This window comes from Dermacentor andersoni, chromosome 6 (genome assembly GCF_023375885.2).
Source record: "Dermacentor andersoni chromosome 6, qqDerAnde1_hic_scaffold, whole genome shotgun sequence".
Taxonomy (NCBI): domain Eukaryota; kingdom Metazoa; phylum Arthropoda; class Arachnida; order Ixodida; family Ixodidae; genus Dermacentor; species Dermacentor andersoni.
This window is the reverse complement of record NC_092819.1, coordinates 14086750-14103363: the sequence shown is the minus strand read 5'-3', so window position 1 is coordinate 14103363 and position 16614 is coordinate 14086750. Positions and strand designations below refer to the sequence as shown.

Sequence of the window (16614 nt, the reverse complement as noted above, 5' to 3'; positions counted from 1 at the left end):
CAGGTACGTCATATTGTGGTATATATTTGAAGAACACTTTATGGGCTTTGTTTATTTATAAGTGGCAATGTAATGGTCTTGCATGAATGAGTATAAATTTGTGGAAGGACTGCCAGCATTAAGCGACTGCACGAGTTCAAGTTTGGGGTGGGATTCTTTTCGCCTATTGCTTTTCACTTAGGTTTAAAAACATAAGAGTTGACACCTACGAGAACGGACAGGGAGTCTGATGAAGACAAATCATAGGAATAGTAATGCTGTTGATGCAAAGCAATTGAAGTATTATGTCACCACATATGTACCATACGGATCTGTGTCTAAGGCCACTGTGAATTCTAAAGGACCGACTAAAACCCTGAACAATGGCACAACTGAAATGTAAAAAAAGAAGAAAAAAGAATGTTTTAAGATCTAACCACTGTATCAAAAGTGGGCACTCCTATGATTAACAGTCCAAGCAGTTGATTCATGCATCCATACAATTTTGTTCATATTGTCTGGTGCTGTTTACGTACTTGGCACTCGCAATGACAATGACACTCGCAACGGACGTGCTTCTTTCTTGCAAGCATTTGGTGACTAAGTGAAAAGACTTGATGCTGTTAATTTGTGCCAGTGGCTCTCTTAGCTAGATTGTTCCCCAGCTGTTCTACACCAGATGCTCCACTTGCACTGTGCTTTTCTCGAAGGTCTTGGAGATACTTGGTAGGCACTACTCGGTGACGGTGAATTCATTGGGCTTCCGCGAGCTGCCACCATATGTGCGCTTGATGCACAGCGACGGCATGACACTGGAGATGGCCGAGGCTGTCCTAGCCAACGCCAAGGCACACCGCTGGAGCACCCAAAACGTGCTTCTGGCCAGTGATGGCACAGTCATGCGAGACTCGCAAGGACCAGCTCAGCGCTTTGCCTTTCAATGCAGCGCTGTCGTCGTCGGTGGTCATGAGGTGATCATGCATGATCTGGCATCTGCTTTATTGAACATGTGAATGTGACAGCCCCCACTGCATGCCTTCATGCTGTGGTAAGTGTGGGATTCACTATGGATTTTTTTTTTATTTAGCAATACTGTAAGCCTTTTTACAGGCTCATACACGAGTGGGTCACAAAACAACAAAACATTGTTAGTCAAAACAGAAGAAAGCAATGAAATACACTAATTATTACAATTCAAAGATATAACATGCAAACAAAACAACAGGCCAAAGCAAACAGTACAAGGCAGATAATACAGGGTAAGAGCTACGAACAATTCAGATGTGGTGGGAAACGGCCACAACACAGTTGCACAACGCAACGTTGTAGCGAAGCATTAAATAATCGGAAACAGACCTAATCATAAAAAAGTGCATGTATCTTGGCTGCAAATTCTTCGATGGAGTCAACATGTGCAATTGGTTCTGGCAGACAGTTCCAGGCTTCAATTGCAGATGGAAAGAAATGAGTATATAAATGTGTTGCAACGCGCAGAAAACTGTCTGATGCACTTACGGTGGTTTGTTCTTTCTGAATGTTGGAAGGGTGGCCTAATGTACTTTGTTTTATCTATATTTACGTGCCCTCTATATTATTTAAGCCATGCTGTTTGGGGTATATCAGGTTATTGTTTTCTAAGTAACTAATAATGAATTTGTTGATAATGTGCTCCATTCATTTGCAACAGCAGCTTGTTAAAAGCATCAGTCAGTATGTGTCTATGTGTGACCTATTGCCACCTTTGTGAATCGGGATTACTTTTGCGACGAGCCAGTCTGAAGGTAATGCAGCTGCTTGAAGCGACGCCGAAAAAATCCTGTGTAAGAACGGAGCTAGCTGGGCAGCAAATCATTTTAGAAACGTCTTGGAAATATTATCGGGGCTGGGTGTTTTTTTTTTGTGTCAATGTTCAAGAGCAGGTTAAGTACGCCTGGCTGTGTTGGTGAAAAAGGTATGATGGGAGAATAGTTGCACATAGGAACATCCCCACAACTTGGTTATGCATTGATGGGCTAGCTGATGGAGCCCTAGCAAATGGCCTAGTTGTGGCATTGAAATAAAGATAGAGAACAATCATCAATGTTCCTGTCTATGTCCCCAGGGTTAGCAAGAAACCACATCCAGTGTTTCCAAAGTATGAAGGCCACCTACTATATGTGCTCTGAACACAATGAATTGCATTCACTGAATAGCAAAGTTGCATTGAAACAAATGTCAACAACAAATGGTGAATAAGGTGCTGTTTGTGGGGAAGTTAGATGCTCAGAGGTGCCAATGTTTCTGTGATAGAAGAGAAAATAATTTGATAAAACTGGCATATTGGCAACTATTAGATATGATACAGGGAGAGCAGCAACAAGTGAAAACACAGCCAGTATCAATCACACTACCCCTTATTAATCTGCTAACTTCAAGAACCTTGATTAAAGGCACTTCTCAATGTATTTCAAAAGACACCTGGCCCCAACATAACTTATGCCCATTAGTCACAAAAATTAGCCCTTTGAATGTTTAAAACTGCAGCTTCTTTCACTATTGTGCTTTCTGTGACACTTTTGTGCCTTTCTTGCTACCAGCTGTATATAATGCAGCACATGCAAAACCAAAATGAACGTCTTGAATTTGAATCCTATAAAAAAGTTTTCTGCTTCCCAATAGTGTCAATGCACATTTTAATTGTACCTTATGCTTGGTGATTTGTGAGACAGTGGTTGAAAAAAATTTGTTCTCCTTCCATCAGCAAGAAGTACACAGGAACCCAATGACTGACACTAGACTGAGCTCCAAGAAGGGCAGGCTGACTTTACAGCACTCTGTCAGCGGGTACACCACAGTGGAACATGGCCAGGGAGACCCTGAAGAGGTGACAAATATCAGCACAACTTGTTTTGTCTTCCAAACACTGGCGCATACGCACTATGGGGGATCGGCCAGAAAGCAGGTGGTTTCCAGTGCGTTTAGAATTAAAACAAAACTAAATTTGAATAGTAGAGCATGGGAGTAAAGAAGTGTGATTTTAAGCACAAAGCCAAAACTAAACTCACTTAATTTTTTTACATGATCACTTTCGCATCTACCTGTTTCCAATTTGCAGTTTTCTAATAGCATTACGACAAATGAGCATCACATGGAACACCTGCAGTTTTCTTTCTTGTTTCGTATTGCTCGACACTTCAAAAATCTGTCACTGTCTTTTATACTAGGGGAAAAATAATATTTTTTTTTCTGCAAACATACAGTTTCCTAATCTAATCAGTGAAAGAAAAGATGAGAGAATCTGCTACACTTGTTTATTTTCTTCCACTGTTTATCAGTGTTGCACGTTACAAAGCTTGTCAAATTCCATTTTATTTTAGCATTACTCAGTCACATCTGATACCAAATTCATATTGCTTTCCTTTTAACTTCATGCCTGTCAATTTACTTCCCATTGCTTACTGTGAAATCCTCCACTTTCCATCATGAGCGTATATGCGAGCTAAGCTGCACAGGACACGGGTGTAACAATGATCTCTGGAAAAGGACTTTGTCTTGCAGTAAAGCTTTTCTATTTACTCTTTCTTTCATAGATATTGCTCCTGGAGATTTCTATGAATGTGAAATCACTCACTTGAAAAATAAAAGACAAAGGCACAGCAACAGCTTACAAATACGACTTCAAAGCTACCGTTTATGGTGTCTGTCGGAAAATGAATATAAAACAAATTTGAAAACACTATTTAATGCAGAATCTCCAGCGTTATTCAGATCTGTATTTTTCTGCTCCCTTAAAAATGATGCGGCATTATTACCATTACTTTAAGAATAAATGCAATTTTGATGCTTAGGGCCTACAATAGGCTTTGGTTGAAGTTAAAATGGATTGAATGTTTACATCAGCATCAACAACTTGAACATGGCAGAATCGTAACAAAGTGTTTATAATGTATTGGTACAAAAAAGGACAATAGCAAAGTTACCATTGAATGTCACTGCCTTCATCCATGTTTCATCCACATTTATGTGCTAAAGTGTATTCTATAGGTTTCTATCATTAGTCAAAACCTGCCCAGCAAGGTATTTGTAGTTTACATACAACCCTAAACATGTTCCCTTGCCATTTAAAATGAGCCTGAATTATACCTTTCCTTTCAGGATTGTCTAGTGCACGTGTTTAAAGATGGCCATCTCCTTGTGGAGCAGACATTCGAAGACATCAGAAGACGTTCCCAAGAGCCTTTAGATCACTTCAATACATAGTGCCACAAGATCATATATTGATGGCTTGTGCTTTGTATGGGCCCAGCAACACTAAAACTGAGATATACATAACTACAACATTTTCCCGAGCAGCCCTGTAAGCACAGCCAATGTTGATCAACGAAGGGACATGGTGGCCCAATTGGGCACATTGGCCCTGCTCCCCAGATAGGGAGGCGTTAGATGATCCTCTTCTTTAAGTCTCCGTTTTCAGCAAGTTTTGTCCTCTAATTTAAATACAACTGCAATGAAATTTCAGCTGCGTAAAAAGGAGTTTCAAATAGCTTAGATAAAGCAGTGCCCATGTACAATTTTGTTTCATATATGTGTGGATGCAACATTGAAAGCTAGCAAAAATATACATTTTTGATACTGAAACTGGGACAAAAAAAAATGCCGTTATTGTTCTCGAAATGATGCAATTAGGAAATTAAATTCTCAGGTATTGCACGCAAAAACCATCATACGATAATGAGGCACGTGGTAAAAGGGGGACTACGGACTAAGTTTGACCACCTGGAGTTCTTTACCATGCATCTAAACACAAGTACACATGTGTTTTTCCATTTCACCATAAAATGTGGCCAGGATCGAACTGCAATGTCAAGCTCAACAGCACAACACCATAGCCACTAAGCTACCGCAGCGGATGGAAATGACGCACAGCCCACAATACTGAGAATCAGAGAATCAGTATGGCTCCTTGACATGACATCCGAGATTGAGCAGTGCCCTTGGCACATCGAAAATATCGGAGGTGATATGTTGGAATTTGCGCAATATATCTGCTAACCACAAAGTCTATGCATCGTCTGCTTAGGTGCTATTTAAATTTTGTTAAAAAGTAAATTAGACAACCACAAGCCCTAAAATTTTGCCAAGATTGCTTCAATCACATATACTGTTCATGTATAACCAATCTGGACAAAGTGTGATTTTGTAACCATTGGCTTTAATCATTCACCCATTCTTTCCTCAGGTCCCTGTGTGATATATTAGCAAGGCAGAAATGAGTTTTAAGACCATACTTTCTGCCTAGGTTTTGTTAGGACAAGCTTATTTGCCTTGATGTCAGATGACATAGATGAAGGTGAAAAAGAACAAAATATCTGCTGGATGTTGCTATGTACACAGGCTGTTATAAAAGACACACACACTGCAAGGAACGCTTTGCCACCTGAAGCTTAATCGGTTACCCATGTATGACTACCAGGCTTCTTAATTTCACAGCATGCACTGCTTGCTAGAAAATTTAACCTTTTTTTTTTTTTACTAAGCCCGAACGTTCCAAGAACCTTTTCAACTGCCTGTAGTACACCTATAGGGCACCTGTTTCCCTTGTCAAATAACTAAACCTACAGCACCACAGAACGTGGTGCACTTTCATGCACTTTGGTTTATAAACAAGCACGATGGCCACCATAAAAAAAACAGCACATCATTTCAATGTTGTAAAGTTACGTTACTTCACATGTAAAAAAAAGTTTATTTCAAGTAATGGATTGAATCCTTGAAGAAAAAAAAAAAAAAAAAGAGAGCTGCACCAAAGATATCTTATATGGTGTTGATGACTGCTTCAACCTCCTCCTTAGTGAACATGTGGTAGCCATTGTCCTTTGTAACATTAGCAACCTGAAAGATAAAAAGAAACCAATGTTAGCTTCTCTTATCGCAATTCAATGTCAAAAGCACTTCTAAACTTCAAAGGTACTCAGTCTGACCAAAACACAAGTGTTGAAGTGGCCCCGCAAAATCTTCATGAAAGGTGTAGAACATGTCCGATATATATTGTGACGAATATTTACCAGCAAAATATTTGTGAATACATCTTGTATGAATGGAGTTCTCGACAATCAAATGCAGCTACTGCCAAATAGTCACAGCCTTTGCCTTATATTCACTGTTCAAACTGTGCTTGAAGCAGTGCCATCATGCCTCCGATAAAAGGTTCCCACTACGCCTCCACCAATCACCATACCAAGGCTTTGTATTGAAATGATTGAGTGATATCATGGCATAAATCTGTCATAACACAAAATCTCGTACGGCACAGTACTATAAGTGTAGTTCTCCACTGTATGATAACACCACCATCCCAACAGCAACGACATTTCTCGAATTTTGCTTTTGCTGGAGACTGCTCGGTTGTGACAGTAATCCACCCAGCAGTCAATGTGTTTACTCCTGTGCAAGGGTAAGAAGAAAAAAAGTGGCAGAGGTTATGAAAAGCTTAGAAGTGCAGAGAGCCTTTGGCAGAGGTTTTAAGCGATCTTGTGGGCTCCCTGGAGGCTGCATATACAGCAATTATACATGGTTGAGATGTTCATGAAAGCACTGTCTGGTGACCAAAAAAGTTTATTTAGCATATAAGAAAAGTGCTGCAGGGCTGCACGAAGTACAGACAGAACAAAACGATCTCACATGTAGTGATCTGTTGCTTAGTTATCATCTTGTCACAAAGTAGCCAGGCAGACACTGCACCTACTACTGCAGCTAGGCTGCTGAGTGTTGGCTATGTTCATTATTTTGTTTGTTAAAAGCACTTTATTTTTTTCTTTCTCCTTTCTTTAAAACTTTGATGCCGTGATAGCCTGCAAAGTTTGTTTTGTGTGAAAGTGACCGCATTTATCTAAAACAAGAAAACCAAGTGTCAGAAAATGGTTTCGCAGCTAGTACAACAGAAAAACACATGAACGCACAGCAGAAAGCAGCAGCATGCAATGACTCGACTTAGCATATGTAGCCAAGTGAACAAACATTTACAAATGTCTGCAAGTGCTTTCGTCAACCTGTAGGCTGTAATACCACTATCTTAGGTTGCACCTCTGGGTTCATGAAGAGCATGGGAATAAAGGTTGTTTCATATATATGCCCAATGCCCCAGCTCGCGTGTGGTGTCAGCCTTTTGCCAAGCTGAGTCTCCGTGAAATGCCGACCCATCAGCAACATAGAAGACATGACTAGCATGTTGGAGCTACTTTTTCACACAAACCATGATTTTCCCTCCCTGCAACGAGTCACATGCACGACGAGCACACGTTACTGGGACATGCCTTGATTGGCCTCCCCATAACCGTCCCAGGGCACTTTCTCCCCCAAACTCTGTACCACTGCTTCCTCTCCATGGCAAATGCTCCCGCGACGTCCCGTCCACAGTGGACTGCTACCAGTTAGCCTAGTGCAGTAGCTGCACAGACTCGATCGGTCTTGCTGTGACCCTTCTTGCCTGCAGCTGAAACTGATGCACTGTAGTGTATTGTGGGTTAAAAAACCCGTGTTTGTTGGTGATCTGACTCCAAAGCTTTCTCTGCACCATGCTGGCGAGTCGACAAACCCTGCCACAGCAGCCCTTCTGTGCTGCATAATGGAGGAGCGTCGTGCCATTTACTGACCGTCACTTGTAGGGCAAGCTTCATGCAAACCCATCTTCACAACAACCACAGGTATCCCCAGTTAAAGCAGCTGGCACAAGCAATGTAATGCGCTTGCGCGTTCCCATTCACATTTCTGGAACATGCCTGCCATGAAAAGCTTACGGAAAGACACGCTTGAACATTGCCCGACAGACCGTCTCAGGCACCACAGTGCGAAAGAAAGCAGCTAAACCAGCTACATTATATGTGCCTTATTTTATTCATCTTATCCTTTTAGGCGTTCCTTTCAGTAGCTCTGGTGACTGAACTACTTTGACTGATTTGCTCAGTGCAGAGCTGACGATCAAATTATGGACATCATGAAATTTGTACATGCTCAGCGGTGCAGCCATCCTCCTTATGGCACTGCCATTCGCCCCATGCACATAACATATAATGACAACCAAACCATGGGTGCCTTAAAGCACACTGTTTAAATTTGGGGCCCTGCATGCACAATGGCACATGAACTCAGCTGCCATGACAAGCAGAAAAAGTACATCCAATTTTTTACCGGTGCCATCTCAACAATGAAAGTGCTAGTGGAAGGAAGGATGCACTGGCTGTTGGGTTCACCTGGTAGAAAAAGCCAAGTTGATTCTTGCACATGACCTAGTAGGCACCATTAAAGGGACACTAATGAGAAAAATTATTTGCGCAATATTACAAAATTACCCTTCTTTACTAAAAAAAAAAAAAACAACTCTTACTGTGAGAACAAGCTTGGTAAGCCAGGAGATGTAAAAATGAAAGACGTTTGGCAACGCCACATTAAGGTTACTGCACCATCTTGCCATTACTTCACAGATTCCCACAGCATCTGCTTGGGCCTAGTTAATTTATTATTAGTAAAGATCAACTGCATTTTTTTCTAAAACAGCCAAAGACTGAGCATAGCAAGTTTCAAGAACTTCTATTGAGCCACAACAGCCACTAATACAAATATACTGTGCCATCTGTGATGTCACACCGACGTACAGGCACTTGGGTTTCGGCAAGAAATACAAATAATGTAACCTTGATGTTAATTTTTTTCTTCTAGTAATGAATACATTACCAAGAAATTAAGAGAGCGAAATTTTCTGATTGTTAGTCCAAACTGATTTAGTGTTCTTTTTTAATCTCGAGTGAAACGCACTAGCATCACACTTGTGATTCACTACAAAAGCATTTCTTGCTCACTGCTGAACAAAACTACACGGAATATCAATGCATTTGTAGCATATATTTTAAAGTGATAGTGCTGGTCTCGGGATTCTTATTTAAATTGGACAGGCCTCAGGCACTGACGGGCTGCAATGACGCATTCGGACCTTTCTGTCTAGCGCCAGTTTCCAGAAATATGGACCCAAATGTGATGTGAAATGCATTGCTATTCCGGTTAACATTCTTTCATAATGTATATTCCCACAGTGAAGTAACAAAACTGCAGTAGAGCAACATTTCACTTCAGACTGAGAACGGCATTTTTTGGACTAAATTCCAGAAATTTTTGTTGTTAAATCATATATTGTTACGGTGAGACGCATTTATTTATGGGAGATAGTGAATGATGATCGCAGGAGAGGTAGATGCTGAGCAGGTCACAGTTCAGGCCAATGCTGTCCTCCTATTTCACGAACCGCCCAATGTAGTGTATCATTTCCCCCGTTGCTGATGATACCCACCAGGCAAGTCAGTCGGAGTATTGGTGGTGAAAATGTTTAAGAGGGGCGAAGTGAACGACGTCAGTCTTGCTGGAGCGATGGCCAGGGCAGACGAGGCGACATGTCACACATGTGACATCACTGAGACATGCCAAAATGACAAAGGGTCTGATGTAGTGGGCCAGAAACATTTGGTAAGGCCGTGCTTGCATAGTAGTGTCCACAGCCACGCCAAGTCACCTTTGGCATAGGACACATGCTGTTGGCACTCGTCATAATGAGTTTTGGATCAGTCTTGTGAGGCAAAAGTACAGAGGTGGGCGATACGCCAGGCATCTTCAACATGGCAGAGAGTCCATCGTGTTTGAAAACGGGAACAGAATCAAGAGCAGTGCAGGGTTGGCGGAGATAGAGAAAATAAAAAGGGCAGCATCCAGTGTTCTCACACTGTGCAGTATCACAGCAAAAGTTGGGAAAACCAAGACAGTGTCCCAATTTTTGTGTTCAACCCACATCGAAAGGATAACGACGAGTGTCCTCTTAGTCAGTTCTGTGAGGCCATTAATCTGCGGGTGGTACAAGGCGATGTGACGAGACTGGGACACAAAAAGACGGAGCAGCTCCTTGACGACATTGGCAACAAATTGCCAGCCACGATCCCCGATGATGACATGAGTGAATCCATGGCGTAAAATGATGAACAACAGGATGAATTGAGAAACTTCAGCAGCAGTTGTTGCAGGGACCACTGAAGTTTCAGCATAGTGTCAGGTGGTCCACACAGACTATAATCTACTACTGCGAAAGCAGCAATGCGACGATGCGAGATGGCAACGTAGAGAGGAAGCCAAAGCTCCCAGACAACTTGCCCCACGCTTACTTCACACTGTGGCTCGTTATGTCTCGCAAGAAGTCTAACCCCTTCGATAGTAGACTTTAATGCATTACCAAGTGAACAGCATGCTTTCGCCTTCACATGTTACAGGAGTGTAACATGGTGCCAAACTTTTTTTTTCTTGAGCACGCCACAGCGCCGAGTCAATGTGACCGAAGCACCTGCAACGTTTTGTCAAAGTTATCAGGGGTCGAAAACATTGATGAAGCGATGCTGCCGACCGAAGCAGCTGAACAAAAATTTTTTGCTGTGCCAGAGGACGAGGCCTTCAAGTGAAGTGCAATAAATCTTGACTTTTTGCACCTAAGAGGAGTGTTGATTGATGTTCTTTTTCTTTCTGTTGGAACTTGTGGCTCATAAATATTTTGTTTACAGGAATTTAGTGGCATAAAATACATAAGCCATTTTACGATGACTGCACAAGCATGCATAATCGTGTTTCAGCAAGGCGACCGAGTTAAAATAGGCACGTCTTATACACCGGTGCGATTTACATACAGTCGAACCCATTTGTAATGAACTGAACAGTTCTGCGAAAAGTGGTCTTGTATTAGCAGGTCCTTACATGTGGACTCACCCTTCAATACGTGCAAAAATGAACAACACTGAAGCTGGTATCGGCAGTTACAATTCGACAAGACTTTGGTCTGAAAATCGGACTTTCCCGCATCTATCTGCAAGTTTTCTTCAATCCCTTAAGGGGGGACGTTACCGTCAGATACCAACTTCTTTTGTTTATTGAGATATCTTAATGAAATATTCAGAATAGACTCATAGCAAAAGCATTAGGAGAACTACAAAATTTCATGCAGTTATGTTCACTGGTTCTCAAGTTACAGCAATATGTCAGAATGGTGCACAAGGCTTTCTCATTCCAGGCCTGGAGAATTTTCAAAAGGTGCTGCGGCTGTGAGATTCAGTATGATGATTCCCAGATGAATACCTCAGGGCAAGACAGAGCACTTCTTTAAAATTTCCTTGCTGAAAAATTTTAGCAGACCACCAAATTTAGTGTTAGTGATTAAGATTTTATCAATCAAATTTTGATTAAATATCACAAATCACAGGCACAATATATATAAAAAAAATGGGCTTGTCATGCCCTCAGAAATTTACTCAGATACACAATAAAAACTTCTGGAAATCTGATGAGCGTTTACAGAGATATGGCTGGAACAAGCAGCCTCACCAGCCAAAAAAGTCATTTTGAGAAAATGAGCTTTGAAAGTTTTGGCACATATAATGGTCTAAAATGACCCTGCAGCATAACTGGAGATGTTCTTAGGCACTCTCTTCTTTTGCCGCCTTTCCACATTCTCTTGTGATCGCTTCTTGGCCTTTTCCAAGCGCAGAGAATCTTTCTCGGCTGCCCGTTGAATGGCCAGGTGTTGGCCCCACTGATGAACATAGCTCTTGGGTGGCCCTGTGGCAGCCAGCATTATATCTTAAAACTGCCTCATGCGGTGCTGTCTCCACAGCAATCAGCAACGCATGCTGCTCTTTGGGCATCAGGGACCACAGCACGGAACAAAATGATTCTGATGCATTCTGCATCTTTGCTCCCAAGCAGCGTTGCAGAAGAGAAGCCTGTGAGAGGCGCTCATAAACAGGTAGCAGTGCTTCTACAACATAGAATGGAAGATTGTACCAATGCTTCGGAGGTGGCACACCATCACTCTTGCTGGCGTTATGACGACACCACAAGTATGCACCCTCAGGGCACAAGTCGTGGTGAGGATGCTCGTCCGTCGATGTCATGTGGTGGTACATTGCCATCACTGCATGCTGCATTGCAGCCACCATCGTTGGAATTGTTCCGTAGGGCCCAGCCATAATAGTCGGTCAACTTGTCGATGAGGGCCTTTGCCAGCCTGCCCTTCCCTCCTAAAGCCTTGCCACTTTTCTGCACAAGATTGCGCAGTGCTGTCCCCGTCTTTATCTAGACGTGGTGCAGACATCAGCAACCTAGGCCTTGTGTGGTCCCCTTTTTCTTTCAGTGTCCCTATTTGAGACTGATGCGATCTTTGGTGCACAAAAGCGTTGTCATTGTCACAGCGGGTTTTTTTTACAGGCTTTCTTTCAAGTCAAAAAGTCCTCACGAATGCTATAGGTTGTTTTAAATGTTGTTAACGTTCATTTGTCAATGCCATCCACATTTTAATTGACATCTCATTGACTAGGTAAATTTATTAATTTAGCTAATTAAATGTATTCATGCACAACGAACAAGAAATATTCACAGTGGCCACCATGAAGAACACCCATCAAGGTACAGTGAATGCTGTTCGCATAGTGCTCTCGGGTAATTCTTAATTCTTGGCAACCTTCAGTCAAGATAGCAGAATAATGCAGAATACATGAGATGTGACGTACTAGTCCTTGCCCCTTAGCCAATATTTTACATCGCTTGCTGAGAAAAAGCTCAAAGATATTTTTTAAAACAGTAAACTGATAAAAATGTTCACTGGCTTTCCAATCTGTGTCGTCGACCAATATTTTGAATAAGCTCAATTATACAGGCTTCCCAGTTCTGCCACAGGCACCATAAAGCCAATGTAGTATGGCAACCGATATTCTGTGCACCGAAAGATAGTTTATTAAACTTTTTGGACTCGGATCTGTTCAAGTTGCGTTGTGAACATCATTGCCGCGAGCACAATTGCAAAGATTTGCCGTTTCACCAAACATTTCATTACGATCACAATTTAGCCACTAAGGTTGACTGAATATGAAGCGTTACATCCTTGGCTTGCATTCTGCGGCGGTAAGGGCCTGATTTCGTATGGTGAAGCCTGGCAGAAAATAGTGTAGCCTGCGTGCAAATTTGAGTGACGACTGCAGTCGCCACTGGATATTTGTGACCAAGCAGTTTCATGAAAGCGAGCAGATCATGTGTCGTCATGCTGCACCATCATCCCAGTAACCGGAAGTGGTGCATGTCCGAATTCGCTTTAGAATGTCACACGCGCAGCCTTCGCCCATTAATCAATGCAGATTACGATAAGGTGCAAGATCAAATGCTAAAATGTATAATGAAACTGATGACGCGCATGCTGAGCAGACTGTATGACCTTATTCATTCAACGCAGCTTTCCTTCCTGGCTGCCCCATGATATGAGAGCCAGTTCAAATCATCCTTAGCTGGTCTGCACATACGCAAATGGGTTAACACCTCTAGCTGGCATTGTTGATTGGTGCAAAACGTGGGGAATGCGGCTTGACGCTGAAAAGACGGTCTTTCTTCGCTTCACTCATCAGAAAGCTCAACTAACCTTTAGTTACACATTAGGTTCATTGCCTTTAAGGAAGAAACAAAATATAAGCATTTGGGTGTCACAATCCCTAACGATTTATCATGGAATTTACACATTGATAATATCTGTTCTTCAGCCTTGCATAAATTATATATATTGAGACATAAGCTTAGGAATTCCCCACCTAACGCAAGACTGCTTGCTCATTATTCATTAATTAGGCCGAAACTTGAATATGCATGTGTTGTTTGGGACCTGTTTACTAAACAAAATATTAAATGTCTCGAAAGGGTACAGAAAGAAGCCGTGCGATTCATATATTCAAAATTCTCTCGATATGATTCCCTCTCACAAATAATGTGTGATAATGGAATCGAAGTCCTTGAGCAGCGAAGGTAACACTTAAGAATTCGATTTCTTTCCATGCTTCTTAATGGAGACTTATCAATTAATCCTGCATCCTATCTGTCTAGTACAACATCTAGGCTTACTCGACACCATCATCCGAATTCGCTAATACCTTATTTTGCACGGACGGATGTATTCAAGCATTCTTTTTTTCCCCGAACTATAGCAGACTGGAATAACTCGTTGTTGCATGTGTCAATTGATTGATTCATCGTACTACTGTTGTCTTACCACCCTACTTGATTGAATAATGCATTGTATTATTGTTGTGTTTGACCACCTTGCTTGGACCTGATCTAGGTCTGCAGTATGAAATAAATACAATAAATAAATAAAATAAAACTTCGTAATGCACTGTATAGCACAAAACGCTTTTCATTTTCTTGTGGCCTACTTACAATTACCGCATTTACTTGCATAATGATTACACTTGTGTAATGATTGCACCACTGAATTTTGTCAGAAAAATTAAATTTCTCTCCCCCGCTTAATGATCGCACCCCGAACTTGCCGCAGCGACACGTCGTGTGCTAAGACTAGCTGTTGATTGTGCTTACCATCTGTAGAGTGCTACACGAACGACTATTCAAGACCTACCAAGCGGTCTGCATGCACCAAACAGATTCTATAACAGATGCCCCATTTCATTCCTTTCATCACTTTCTGCACTTCCAAGAAAAAAAATCTACAACCACACTTGCCTTGGCTTTATTATTTGTAGGCTTTGTAATGGTTGTGGTCAACAACAATAACAACAAAAAAGCACCTTTTGATTCCTCTCGTCTGTACTCGTGGGCATGCAACAAATTGCGAGAGGCAACGACAGTAGCCACATCTGCATTGATATGTTACAAGTGTACCTTATTCATATGCCGGTGCTTATAACATAGCTAAGATATTCGCCAACTCTTAGCAGAAACGTGCCATATTAGCATTGTAGGGAAGAAAAATGCGGCAGTTTTCGCAGCATGCTCGCCATGTGTTTCTGTTACTGGCAGCTGAGCACGCCCACTTCTGTTTCTGTACCCTCAAAGTGGACATGGCTATGTTGTTGCCACAAACTAGCGGATATTAAGTATATCATTCATTACTGATACGACAGAAACTGTTTCAATCTACGTAATGCACTTACGAGAAAAACAAATCGAGTTCGGCACGTTTGGCCTGCTCTGTCGGCCGCCATTTTTGTTTTCATGCCCCGCGCTGTTACAGTGGCAACTGTTCATTTGTTGGCCTCTTGTCATCCCACAACAAAACCGGGATCAAAAGAAATTTGTTTTTTTTTTTGATAATTTACCCCATGTAATGATTGAACCCCTAAATCTGCGTCAATTTCTTTTGCAAGAAAGTGCGATCATTATGCGAGTAAATACGGTATGCCACCAAACACACCCACACTCCAAGGGCGCCGATGCTGAAAAGGATTGCTTAGGTTTGGACTGCAGGACTAAGCACTAGCCAACTGATGTCTATGGCTGTGTGGTTGCCACTGGACACACACATCCTGCTAAATTTGGCAACTTCATTCAAAATTAGTGTTTTCGCACAGGTTGGTACAGCTCGATGCACTGGAAGAAGATGGTGCAATTGGCACAGCACTTCCGTCCCCGATTCCACAAATGCTTCGATCTTTGGTAAAATCCTGCTGCACATATGCTTCGGTTTCACTTGGCAACTTCTCCTGGCTCACGCGAAGTTCAATAGAGCGTGTTTGTTACACGTACTTCACAAGACGACTGGTAGAAGAATGGCAAGGAACTCACTGCCACTGAATTTTTTGTTTACAAGATGTCGTACTGTTCCGAGATGCAGATAAATGCAGACAACATTTGCATTCAAACTGCGGCCAAAGAGCCATCCTGCATGGTGTGTCTAAAAATACATACCTCTACGTTTGTAGAGTTGAGTTTTTCTTCCATGACTTGCTTGAGTATAGTAAGTGCATTCGTGGTCGCTTCAGTCAACGTCATCGTCTGAAGAACAAGCAGCACAGACGTTATAATTCCAATCACATACTAGTGAAAAAACACAATATTGTAGTATTAATATCTTTTCTTTTGCCCAGGCACCTATTGACATATGTCAAATTCGAAGTAACAGATGCAACTCTGATGTTAGGTGAAGAATTACAATCAAGCATAACTAAGTTGAAAGATGCCTACGAGTACTGAACACACACAAGCACTTGATACTACTAGAGAAGTGGGATTCATCTCATATCAACAAACACCACATATCTACTTCGTAAGTGCACGTCACAACCAGGGGGGGGGGAGGGTATTCTGTAAAAGTCCACCTAGTGGTCTGTCTATCTCAGCCACTGCTGATTGGATGCAGCTGTATGAGAGAGGAGGAGAGGAGTGGCCTTAGCCAATCAGCAGCGGCCGAAATGGACAGTCCACTAGGTGAGAATACATCCCTCCCCCCGGATATTGTACCTGCAGAGAGTGTATTAACAGGGAATTAAAGGACCCCTCATCAGGCCCCATAGCAAATTTTGATTATACGCTGAAAGTTGTTACATGTCCTCTAAGGAGCGTTCTGCCGCAAAAAAAATTCAAATCGACTCATTAATAGCTGAGATAGAAATATTTCAGCGCCGCGAACCCATGATTTCAGAAGGTGAGCTCTACGAACACCGTCTAGAGAACTTAAGGCCTTCTGGCTGTACCCTCTCCCCTTGAGCTACGTCACGCAAAAGAGGCCCACATAGAAGTTCCATGCAGCACGCTACGAAACTACGAGCGGTGCACCTGTGCTGAAAATGAGACGCGGAAGAC

General features: G+C 42.0%; 2 protein-coding genes across 3 annotated transcripts in view; one reads left to right on the top strand and one right to left on the bottom strand.

Annotated features, from left to right (window-relative positions):
- The window catches only part of LOC126521534 (nicotinamide phosphoribosyltransferase-like), a 32240-nt gene extending 26680 nt beyond the window's left edge, over positions 1-5560 (top strand). The window contains exons 8-10 of one of the 2 annotated variants that reach the window (XM_055065862.2): positions 690-950; positions 2720-2842; positions 4114-5560. In XM_055065862.2, coding sequence (XP_054921837.1) covers positions 690-950; positions 2720-2842; positions 4114-4218 — 489 coding nt within the window. In that variant the 3' untranslated portion in view covers positions 4219-5560. Of the gene's footprint in view, positions 1-689; positions 951-2719 lie in introns of both variants that reach the window. The other variant, XM_055065861.2, reaches the window with a different exon arrangement.
- Positions 5561-5659: 99 nt separating this feature from the next.
- Prosalpha5 (proteasome alpha5 subunit) overlaps positions 5660-16614 on the bottom strand; it is a 29541-nt gene continuing 18586 nt past the window's right edge. Inside the window, exons 7-8 of the mRNA XM_050169891.3 lie at positions 15721-15807; positions 5660-5850 (exon numbers count right to left, since the gene is read on the bottom strand). Of these exons, the coding sequence (XP_050025848.1) occupies positions 5773-5850; positions 15721-15807 (165 nt within the window). The 3' untranslated portion in view covers positions 5660-5772. The remainder of the gene's footprint in view (positions 5851-15720; positions 15808-16614) is intronic.